Here is a 12,855-nt window from a genome sequence, read left to right on the forward strand (position 1 = left end):
GGGGCAGGATGGAAGTGCGACCGGATAATTGTCAGGCTATTCCCTCAAGCAATACTTGTTTCTGTTTAACACCTTACATTTTGTTAAAATGTTCTACTCTAAACGGTACAATCTATTTTATTTTCTCGATTTCTGCAACAGAAAACTATATATGTATTGTAAACTACGAATCACTACTATTTCAAGTATAATAACAATACATACTTATTGCATCATATATTGCCATATTTGTGTTGTGATTACAACATAAATGTAAAAGAAATATCATAGTATTAAACCATACATAATTAATTAAAGGCAATCAGTGATCCCGTGTATACACACTTAATATGCATTATAACAAAGCACAAAGACATTTCTATAAAGCAAATGGTTACGTTACTTCGAACTAAAATTGGACTTGAATAGGACAAAAGAAATACTATGAAAATCTTAACGAAGAAAAACAACGAAGTATCTCAAATACCAAAACTGGGCGAAGATGAACGTTTAAGTGTTTAATGGAGGAATTATTATGAATTTTGAGTAATACAAAATATTTTGGGACGAAATCAACGATGTCATTTATTCATTTGACTACTTTTTCGAAAATAATCTATTAGCCAGTTGCAACCACAAAGTTTGTTTTAAAACATGTATTCCAAATCTAACAAAAGATTTAACACTATTGTTAAACTTGAAATACACGTTTGTTTACTTAAATGTTGACTACGAATTATTAATCAACGTAATTGCTAGCAGAATAAAGTTAACTTGATTGATGATAGTCAAACGCTTTTTCATTGAAGTAAGATACAGAGCTTAAGACATAAGATTGATATATGATGTAATGGAGTACGTAGAAAAAGTTAAGTCTCGACTTTTACTTTTATCTTTTATCTTGGAGCTGACTTTAAAAACGCCTTTGCTAGTTTAAATCGAAAATGTCTTCCTAAAACATTAGATCTTTTAAATACTGGTCCGCTTTTGAGAACATGTGTAAATCTATTCTATGAAAACCCAACAACCCGTGTACTGTATAATGCTTTCTTGTCTAATTTAATATAAAATGAGGTGTCCGACAAGGCTTCATTTGTCCCTCTATATATTCGTTTTAGCTGTTGAAGTACTTCAATTACAGAAAATAAAATTATGAAAGGTTTCAAGATATTTGATAAAGAAGTAAAACCCAACATGTTTGAAGACGATGCCACTCTGTTATTACACGGTACCGAAACGGTTTTAAAGAGAATTAGTATAACAGATTAACATAGCCCCGTTTCCAAGGGCGCTTTACTTATTGCAATTTAAAAGATAAATACATTTGAACAATGTTCGTTTATTTGATGCCTTAAACTCATTTATAATATATGTACAATTCTTAGTCTCATTCCGAAACTAGCATGTCTTGTATACTGTAGATAAAATATGGAAGCGATTCATGGACTTCGAAAAGTGCAAAAACACTAGGTGTAAATTTTCATTCAAATACAGCTGAAATTCTTAGATAAATTATGATAGTTGATTATCCCAATTTCAAACGTACATTAATAGATGGAAAGCTAGACACCTTACAACTATACGTATTTTTCGGTATTGAAATAACTATTTCTAAGGCTTCTGTTTTCTGTTCTTTCGAATCCTTTGGGTGAAGTTATTAAACGAATTACTAAATGTTGTTATGAATTTGTATGAAATTCACAAATGAAAAAGTTAAAAGGGGGTGTAATGATAAGAGATTTTGAAAATGGAGGCTTGAATGTACCAATATTTTAAACTCAATAAAATCCAGTTGGATTAAAAGAATAACAAACGATTCAAATAATGGAACATGAACGAAAAATAAAGAAGCACTTACAGCATTTAGGAGGAATATCTCTATTCAATTGCAATACAAATACAAAAGATGTATTGAAATTCATTGACAAGCTTAAAACAAATTCATTAATGACATACTAGTTGAATGGAGTAAAATGAATTTCAATATGAAAGCCCACATAATATATCAGAATAAATCGTTTGGTAAAAATCATATGGAAAACTAATAACTCTCTACTTTTGTTTAAACAATGGAAAATCGTATTAATTAAGGACATATATGATACAGACATAATAATTTTACAACTTTCCATGAGTAACATATGGAATACAAATTCCTCAATGTTTGATTATCATAGAGTTATGCCAAGGAATTGTTAAATACAACATACCCCTCGTAATATCCGATGAAATAAATATGTACTAGACTCTACAAAAAACTGAGTCATATTTTTAAATAAAAAATACAGGAAAGAAAAACCGAAAAATGCACAATGTAAAACCGGAATCCAAATTAAAAGGCGGAAATATTTTCCCAGATAGATGTTTTTACTGGTAAATATATCCAAGAATGCGTGTGTTAACTATAAGGATAACACAACAATTTTTTTATTACATTGTTTTGCACAAATCAGTTCCTTTTTGCAGATTATATAAGTCTAGTCTATGTGATTTTTGTATTATGGAAATATACATATAGAACATATGTTTTGGAGCTGTCACAAAAACAAATCTATTGGAACAAGTTGTATACATGGCTAATTGAAACTGGTATACACGTAACTCAAAATAAATACATGTCATTCTTCCATGCAAGAAATTGAAATATGTCATACATTCTTCTTTTGTAAAGAGGATACATATTCAAACGTAAAACAAAAAAGTAACAATACCAAACATGTTTATCTTTAAACAAAAACATTCCAAAAGATTTAAGGATTAAAGAACGAAAAGTACAAAGCATTTAAAAACGCTTATCTTTCATTAATGATTGGAGAAAACTGTTTTTTCATTATAATCCCCTTATCTTTCAGTTTTCGTGAAGAGTCTCTTTATATTTTCATTTTTCTCCTTTCCTGTTTATTCTTTTTTTCATCTATTTTTTCCATTTTAATCTATATTAAAAGTATTTTCTTAATTGCAATAAAAGTGTATACAATATTGAAATCATTTCATATATGCATTTACATTTAGTCAAGTAATTTCCTGTAATATATTTAATATTATAATGATGCTGTACAATTGTTTGTACATGTATTAATGTGGTTCCTCTTTATAAACCCGTCTGTTCCTTAAAAAGGTATAAGTCTACACCATAACGAAGCAAGGAAAAGGCATCCAGAATTAAATGTGCATTTTCATGATACAAACATTTTTGTCATAATAAGTATGCCATTTTTATATTAATTATGGAATCATTATTGAGAGCGGCTAGAATGGAGTATGGAATTACGTCTTAATTTATCATCGTGTTTTATTTATCTCAGAAGATTTAATATTTCAAAAAGCTAATATAAGACATCTTTTATCTTTCAGTGTATATTGTTTCCATGTTTGCCACAATTTATGAAAGATGAAATAATAAAACTACATTTCGGGCTTCCGCCTTGGCACGGTCAGTTGTTGGACAAAATCAAGTGTCTCACTTTCTTTTAAATGCCAACTGGGGGTTTAAAACAATTTAGTCGCCTCGCACTTACCCGAATGTTGTATTGACTGCTGCAAAAGTAATTTAATTTGTTGCAAACAATATCCGTATTTTTGTGTACTTCTTTTAAAATCAAAATAGATTTATTGCGAGGACCGTCTCTCAACTGTTAGCAGGTACTAACCCTTAGCCTTATTTCTTTTTGTAAGAACAATTACTGTGAGATCATTTTTTATTTAATTGGACAGGTACAACTTTTCTTGTATTTGATGAAATCGAACTAAACATTTGGGAACTAAACATTTGGACTTCAGTTCTTTGACAAATAAATGAGTGGGAAATTTACTTCGTTGAGATTTTTTTCATGGATAGGCTCAACCACGATATCACTTAAAATTACACACCCTTGAAAAAAAACCTTGCCAATGCGTTATCATATCAGATTTAGCCCAAAGTAGTTTTGTCTTGTGTATTTCAGATATGTTATATTACTGACCTTGACCGATATCTCGTCCCCAGCTTTCAAATTTGCCAAAGATGAAACATAGCTACCATAGGAGTTAAAATATTTGTTGCTTGAAATTTGATGGGGCTGGATGCTTGAAATTATTTCATTTTCTACCTCATCTAAGATGTTAAATTTGAATATGCCATGTTTTATGGGTTTGCTTGTGTCTTTAACATTGGGTTTGCCAGTAGAAGGATCACACTGCTCAAATAAATCAACAAATGAATATACAAAGTAGGTTCCGTCAACAGGAACAACCAGGCGACCGTTCCGGTAACGAATGCCGTATCTTTCGAACCCGCTAGTGTCATAAAGTTCTCTTCCATGTCTCCATTCCCTAACTGGTGTCATTTCTGCCCCTTCGTCGCCTGAAATATTGAATAATTTCATGGATGTATGGCTTTCTTAACCATAATAGAGCGCACTTCATATATCATCAAACATATCATGTCAACTGTGTTATATATAAAACTTAAGTATTTCCCTTGCATTGACGCTACTTTTTGCATCCCTTCCCCCTTTACTTTTAGTAAGTTTTCGTGGCTCCCCTTTGTTTTGGCAGCCGAATCCTAAGACGTTACTTGATTGTTTTTTTTCCCTACTTGTATGGGTGCGTTTGTATGCTTGTGAGTCTATAACGGTGCCCTACTGTTTTCTTATGTGTTGCCTGTTCGTTTTTCTATGTAATTCAGTTGATCGTAGTTGTATGTTTAACTTTGGTACATGAGTGTCAGCGCTATTATGGTGTACGTTGTAGTGCGACCGTTTCTAAAGAACATGGCATTCCCTTGTATATTCGTCCTTGTTCAGCTTTCCCCTTTGTGTTCCTCTCTCCACACCCCCCCCCCCCCCCCCCCCCCCCACCCGCAACCCATTTCGCCCTTTACTATTTCCTTCCCCTCCATCAATATTTAGCATGAATTAATATGTCCTTCTTGGATGTTTGAAGCAACCCGTCTGAAATATTTTCCCATTACAACTTCTTTTTGTTGTGGGTCTACTATGCAAATGCGTGGCTCTGGGGCTGTGTTTTTGGTGTTCTGTGCTTCCGAGAAATCTACCCTTGCCTATTATCTTTATTACAAGTTTAACATTTATTTTGTATCATATGAATATGTTATATATAACGATTTTCTTTTGACTTCATTTATGATACACATACAACCGAATATATAGTATTACTTTTTCTTGCGTCAGGTTGTTCTTTTCCAGTAAGTTTTGCGGCGGGTTTCATTTCCCAGAATGTCTTGTCGTAGATACTCATTAGGCGGACTCTGTTCTTATCCAGGTACTCCTGCTGTCGTTTTTCATCCTGCTTTTTGATTTCGTCATATTTTGTGGAAATGGTCTTAAATTTATAATTTGCAAAATATATAAATATATATATATATATAAATATTTCAAATGTACTCGGTTTTAAGTTTTCCTTTAACGTCTTGTAAACGGCATATGATTACTTTAAGCTATCGTATTGCGTTTCAGTTTGTATTATAATGAGACGTGACAAAAATGTAAACATAGCCTTAACAAAAATGTAAACATAGCCTTAACCTTCTTAACTTGTATAGATTACTTAATCAGGTAGTTTGAATATTTGAAAATTTAGCCAATGAGCTGCGCTTTAGAATATGATATGTTGATATTAAACCAGGACGAATAGATAAAAATAGATAAAACAGAGTTTTACCTGTAAATATTGATTGCGTAGACTTCAAGGAATAGATATCGAAACAGAAACTTGCAAACGTTTTTGTTTAGATATGAAAAACAGTCCGCTTTAACGAACACTGAAGTGTTTCATGCAGATGAATTTAAAGGTCTTTGTTCTTCAAAAGAATACATTAAATCAGTTGTAAAGTATTTGATTTCAATAAACCATCAACCAAGAGATCATTGCCTGGGTAGTGTTGCAGTGTTTTTAAAAGCAAGAATATATTATGAAACACTACTTACCCTTTCTAAGTAATCATGTAATAAATCAGCTGTTGTGTCACATTTAAGGGCTCCATATTCACCCGGCAGGCATATCTGATCGTTCCGGACAGTTGTTGGCAAGTCGGGCATAGTCCAAACTAGAGCTAACACTACAGTCAGACATATTACTACAACCACTAAAACGATCATAACAGCGTATTTTAGCTTTTTATCCATAATTTATGCTTATAAATCGACTAATAATTTTGCAAAATAATGTCTTAACGTTACACAATTCGTTATCCGCCAGTGTACCCCGGATTTTATTTGTCTAACATTGTAGACGATCGATATACACTCGTAACTACCTAACCGATAACAACTCGTTCGGTATAACAGCAGTTTATATCGGCAGGAGGAGGAGCATAACAGTTGAAGGCCAGCACATTTTCATACTATCTCGCCAGACATACGTATATTTTTGAAACACATAAAATGACGTTAGATAACCTTCAGATTTTCCCGGAAGCGAAGAAAAGGAAAGTACACAGGCTAAACTTGAATTGTTTTTTGGTCAATAGCCAGGGTTCACGCGCACGAGTCACTCTCTCTAAATATATGTATGCGCGTGGTCTTCTTCTTCTACTCTCTCTCTCTCTCTGTTTCTCTCTCCCTCTCTCTCTCTCTCTCTCTCTCTGTCTCCCATATTTTTTTTTATTTTTTTTTTGCTAATGCGGAGACAAATTTCAGCACTTTCTAACGATTTGAAAATAATACATATGCTTATAATAAACACGTCAAAACGTTCAAAATATCCTTTTTTTTGATGTCATCTAAAAGTGTCAGTATATCCTTAGATATTAAGGTAGTTCTGCACGTTTGGATTGAAATTTTTTCTGCAATGAAGAAGTTGATTAAACTCTGATTTTTCAAAACTTCAGAATATACCTAGAAAATTTGGCAAATAAAAAGATAGTGTCGTATCCTTGACGTTTTGCTACACTGATTTGAAAATCATTACTTTCGTAACATTTTCGCAAACAGAAATGTTTCTACAATGTAGATTTTAATGAAACTTCTCACAGTTGTAAATAAACACATGGCCTAAAATTTGGTGAAATAAAATGTATAGGTCCGTGCGCTTTTTTGAGACATTTGACCATGATTAAAGTGAGCCGGATATTTCACGCTAATTTTAAGACATTAGTTTGATTATTTTAACGTGTCATATGTTTTAGTATAAAATTTTGACTTTAGAAAAAATAGCAACAGTGCCATTGTAATACATTTACTCACAGATTTCAATTAATTCATAAGATGATTTTCATTTCCGTATGCCGAATCCAGGCTTTATTCTACGTTTTCCGGATAAATGAAATTACGCCCCACTTCCGGTTTATCAAACGTGCAGAACTACCTTAAGATATTTCCATATTTGAGAGCTGCAGACCTAGACATTTCAGAAATATTTTCAAAATGAATTTTGTGTATCAAACGCTTATTAGTTTTATAACGTTACGGCCGCGGAAAGGATATAAGGATCACTATCGATTTAAATTTCAAAACAAATCGTAACAGCGTAAAATTATTATAGTGTTATAAAGATAAGTTTCTGTAATTTTATCTAAAATGTAGAGTCATGCATCAGTGATTTACAAACAACATAGCTTTTTTCTATAGTGTCAGCCTTAGACACATTTTCCGTGTTCATTCGACGCCGCCCTGAAGGCGGTGTCGAGTATATGGGATACACTTTTATTTCGGACCCTGTAAAGATGGTAATGAATAGTTTCGGAGTGATAAACTGAACACAGTGAATAGTTTGTAAAAGGATCAACGATATTGCACAATACATTTTAGTGAATAAACAAAAAGTGGCAAAAAGAAAATATAAAAAATGTATGTAATGCAACTTATTATGTGATTTAAAACAATGATATCTGTCTTTCCTCTCCTTATTTGTAGAGCAGAACATATTTGTTTTATTTACAATTTCGTCAAAAATGTTGATCCGATTTATTGATAAGGGAGGTTACTCTGTAAGTCAAGTTTTCTATTTCTATTCTTAGCATGACCTACTTACCTATCTCATTTTCTATAAATAGAACACACCGCAGATATACCATACTGTAACGCGTGAATCGCCTGGACAAGGGAGCGTTCGTGTATTTTACAACTTCGAGATAAAAAAAACTATACATAATACGTGTTGTTGTTGAAATACCTATCGCACAACTTCGAAGAGAATATTAAAAAAAAAAATATGGAAAATTACAATTTGCCTGCATAAAAATTCCTTGGAAAAAAACGTATTTACAAAGTAAATAAAGGAATCAATAAGCATAGATAAATTATGTTGAAATGAACGAAGGAAGTGCCGCTGTTAACTTATTTTTAACCTTTTTGTCTTATTTTCTTTGTTGATAGGTACAGTAGGTACAGTGATGTAATTTCAGAATGCGCACACTTTTGTAAATTCCTATTTCTATTTATTTTCTTTTTTTTTTTGTTTTTTTTTTCTTTTCTTTTTTTGTGTCGTATAGATCTACTCATTGTTTACAGATATACACTGTCAACTAAGGTGTGCAATAGGCTAAAGAGCATTTGGCTGAATTTGTCAGTGACAAGTTAATACTTCTTTAAATGTGGTTAGATCGAAATATCAAAAGCCATGGGACCATGTCTTTCCTCTCCTTATTTGTAGAGCAGAACATATTTTTTTATTTACAATTTCGTCACAAATGTTGATCCGATTTATTGATAAGGGAGGTTATTCTGTAAGTCAAGTTTTCTATTTCTATTCTTAGCATGACCTACTTACCTATCTCATTTTTTATAAATAGAACACACCGCAGATATACCATACTGTAACGCGTGAATCGCCTGGACATGGGAGCGTTCGTGTATTTTACAACTTCGAAGAGAATATTAAAAAAAAAAATTATGGAAAATTACAATTTGCCTGCTTAAAAATTCCTTGGAAAAAAACGTATTTACAAAGTAAATAAAGGAATCAATAAGCATAGATAAATTATGTTGAAATGAACGAAGGAAGTGCCGCTGTTAACTTATTTTTAACCTTTTTGTCTTATTTTCTTTGTTGATAGGTACAGTAGGTACAGTGATGTAATTTCAGAATGCGCACACTTTTGCAAATTCCTATTTCTATTTGTTTTTTGTTGTTTTTTTTTTTCTTTCTTTTTTTTTTTTTTTTTTTTTTTGCTTATGTGTCATATAGATCTACTCATTGTTTACAGATATACACTGTCAACTAAGGTGTGCAATAGGCTAAAGAGCATTTGGCTGAATTTGTCAGTGACAAGTTAATACTTCTTTAAATGTGGTTAGATCGAAATATCAAAAGCCATGGGACCATGTCTTTCCTCTCCTTATTTGTAGAGCAGAACATATTTTTTTATTTACAATTTCGTCAAAAATGTTGATCCGATTTATTGATAAGGGAGGTTACTCTGTAAGTCAAGTTTTCTATTTCTATTCTTAGCATGACCTACTTACCTATCTCATTTTCTATAAATAGAACACACCGCAGATATACCATACTGTAACGCGTGAATCGCCTGGACAAGGGAGCGTTCGTGTATTTTACAACTTCGAAGAGAATATTAAAAAAAAATTATGGAAAATTACAATTTGCCTGCATAAAAATTCCTTGGAAAAAAACGTATTTACAAAGTAAATAAAGGAATCAATAAGCATAGATAAATTATGTTGAAATGAACGAAGGAAGTGCCGCTGTTAACTTATTTTTAACCTTTTTGTCTTATTTTCTTTGTTGATAGGTACAGTAGGTACAGTGATGTAATTTCAGAATGCGCACACTTTTGCAAATTCCTATTTCTATTTGTTATTATTTTTTATTTTTTTATTTTTTCTTTCTTTTTTTTTTTTTGCTTATGTGTCATATAGATCTACTCATTGTTTACAGATATACACTGTCAACTAAGGTGTGCAATAGGCTAAAGAGCATTTGGCTGAATTTGTCAGTGACAAGTTAATACTTCTTTCAATGTGGTTAGATCGAAATATCAAAAGCCATGGGACCATAACTTATCAAAGCATCAGTGACTTTAAAATAGAATTCCTTGTTGAGTTTATATGTTGATTGATCTTATATGACTAGTCAGTTGCTCTGGTTTTATTATATCTTGTTACTTGCTTCTTTTTTTCTTTTTTCTTTTTAATTTAATAGATAGTTTTTGTATTTGTCCATTCCTGAAAAAAAAAAAAAAAAAAGAAGAAAAAAAAAAAACATTTTCATTGAAATATTTTCTACACTTTGGCAGTGGGTTATTATGCTTGTAATATTAGATTTGAACTAGACACTGACATACTCCTAGTAACCTTACAGTTCAACGAGGACTTCAAGTTTATCGTTCGTCCGAAAAAAAAATGAATTCTATGATATTCAAAAGTCTATAAGAAAGATTCATGCTTTGTGAATAGGGGCAATATAGAGATTATTTATTTTATATCATTCTTTTCTTGGACAAAATGTTTGGTTGTTTTTGGCAAGGGAAACAGTAAATTGCTGTGTATAATCTGTATTCTGAAATCTATAATGTAGGTGACTAAGGTCCATAAAACTTCATCAGTAAATAGAAAACACTCATTACATTACATGATAATAAAAATAATGGTTTCTGTGAACCACAACTTTGAAATAATTTCAACATTTCCTCATTTCCCAACAAACTGCATTTCTGTGAAACTTCATACACACGCTCCTGCATATAAGAACTTTTCACAGGAGGTGACCTTAGTTAGTGATATAATTACTTTAATATTGTATGTAAAGGGACCACCTACTCGCAATGTTAATGTCATTGCAGGTAGAGGATTTGTATTGCATGGTAAAACTTTTCTATCATGTTTATTCTTCATGTTTTAAACAGTTTATAACATATATTGTTTTATGTGCTAATGTTGATAACTTGTAGCCAGTCAGACTAATAAAGTAATGATTAGGTGATTTCTCATATATATTGCAATAAATGTACTTCAGACACAACACTTGGCGGCGTCTTTGATGCTTGCATCAATGAATTTCCTTGTTTGTTTTTGTTTACACTTTTATTTGTCTAAATATATAAAGTCAAGTGAACAGACAGGATTGAAAATACATTCCAGATGATAGGGTCTAGGAAACAAGTAGCAGTTGAAAATATATATGTGATGGATGTCAATATGTTTTTTTACAATCTGTCGGTGATATTATTAGAATTATGCACTATCAATGTATTTGACTGATACTTTCCAGTCAAATGTTCAACTCAGAGTTGTTATATTTTCTGGATATTTGGGTTAGCAATCCATTCATTTTATTATTATAAGTCCTACTAGGGGGCGTGAGGGGTGTGGCACATTTCATTACCTCTCATGAATAGACCCAGTCTAACAGAGTCTGTTATTATGCAGATTGGTTGCGTTCTTTGTTTCTAACGAACCTTTTCATTGCTCTGTGCACTTTACATTGTAAAGTAAATGCTAAATCAAATGAGACCCACAATTTTAATTACTTTATTTTTTTTTTTTATTGTGTCGGTGCGACGTTAAACCCAACAAAATAAAATAAATAAATAAATAATTTTGTTTTAAACAATATCTAATTGAACATTATATGCCTGATATCATACTATACCTATTACCTATACACAATAGATCGTATCTTGACGAAACTGAAAGTAATGTCGGACAACGCAGGGGAATTATTTGCATTATTTCTTTCTATTTTACCTTGATAGCATAGATAAAGCAGACAAATATATAAATGATAAACACTACTTTACCCCGATAGTAGGTTTTTACCTGCTTTTTCGTAATCATATAAAACTGTACCCTATTCAGAAAAAAATGATTGATGGTATTTACTTAACTTGATAAAATTTAATAGAAAGCACATTCTCTTCAAACAATACCATATGAGTTCTTGAAATGTTTTCACTTTCATAAAAGAAATCTAATAAAAAAAACTATAACGTTCAAGCCGAGTTAAATTCATATATTGTTTCATATGTAAGCTCAAGGTGAAAGCGTCCAACAGAGTTGAATCATGAAATATCTAAAAGAAATTTAACAGACTAAATAAAACTGAGTCTGCTTTTATTCTGGCTCGTTGCATTCTATGTGTTCAAAGGATATTTTTTTTTTATTTATTTGTTTATTAAAAAATTGTTCAAATGACAGTAGACCGTGTTATATCTGTATTGGTATATTAGATCTTTGATACTATAGTTACTATTTGAAAATCAGATCTTCTTAAAAACTGACTAGTACAATTTTATACTTGTTTGTTTACAAAAAATGTATATTTCAATCCGATGATACATTCATCTCTTTCATGTAAAACTATCTATGTACATTATTTCATCAATAATTGTTTACTAAGTGGTATATTTATAGCCAACAATATTAATAGTTTGATTGTTTTGCTTTGTTTCAAGTTGTATAGCTGATTAATCAATTATATAAATTGAGTTATAAATACATATACGTATGATCATGATGATAGTAATATCGTGTTTCATATTCATGTCAGGATGTCAATTAAGTACAATAACTTTAACTTCCTGTCTGCTTCACAACATGTGACAGTTACACAAAATGAAATAAATTATGGACATTTATAGAATGTTTGCTTTTAGCAAGTTTAAAGCAAACAAATAAATGGGTATTTAAAACATTTCCCCACTTTTAAGCTATGTGATATTGCAATTTTAGGGTTTTCTCCCTAGATATTCGTGTGATTTGTCTGCGTTGATTTTATCTACTTTCTTAATGTCATAAGGTGTGTTTAATCTTTCATTCGCACTTCCTTGACGATAATCCCCCCTCAGTGTATTTGTCAAACATAAATATTTTGATATTTTCCGCACCATTTAGGACTTACATTGAATAAGGATTATACAAATTCATGAGAAAATCGGTATATGATCTATTCATTACACGAACTTCTGGTGTAAAAAACGAA

General features: G+C 31.4%; 1 protein-coding gene across 1 annotated transcript; it reads right to left on the reverse strand.

Moving 5' to 3' along the window:
- Positions 1–99: 99 nt before the first annotated feature.
- Positions 100–6,213, reverse strand: LOC128558486 (tumor necrosis factor ligand superfamily member 15-like). Its single transcript, XM_053547972.1, has 3 exons — positions 5,907–6,213; positions 5,136–5,301; positions 100–4,321 (listed from the first exon to the last, which is right to left on the reverse strand). The coding sequence occupies exons 1-3, from the start codon at positions 6,102–6,104 to the stop codon at positions 3,879–3,881; spliced, it is 807 nt and encodes a 268-aa protein (XP_053403947.1). The 5' UTR covers positions 6,105–6,213; the 3' UTR covers positions 100–3,878.
- Between the last annotated feature and the right edge of the window lie 6,642 nt (positions 6,214–12,855).

Source organism: Mercenaria mercenaria, chromosome 7 (assembly GCF_021730395.1).
Source record: "Mercenaria mercenaria strain notata chromosome 7, MADL_Memer_1, whole genome shotgun sequence".
Taxonomy (NCBI): Eukaryota; Metazoa; Mollusca; class Bivalvia; order Venerida; family Veneridae; genus Mercenaria; species Mercenaria mercenaria.

Coding starts and splice junctions, on each gene's coding strand:
- LOC128558486 (XM_053547972.1), bottom strand. CDS start 6,104: ATGGATAAAAAGCTAAAATACGCTGTTATGATCGTTTTAGTGGTTGTA. Junction 5,302..5,906: donor TACATGATTACTTAGAAAGG/GTAAGTAGTGTT, acceptor TATAAATTTAAG/ACCATTTCCACAAAATATGA. Junction 4,322..5,135: donor ACAACCTGACGCAAGAAAAA/GTAATACTATAT, acceptor TCAATATTTCAG/GCGACGAAGGGGCAGAAATG.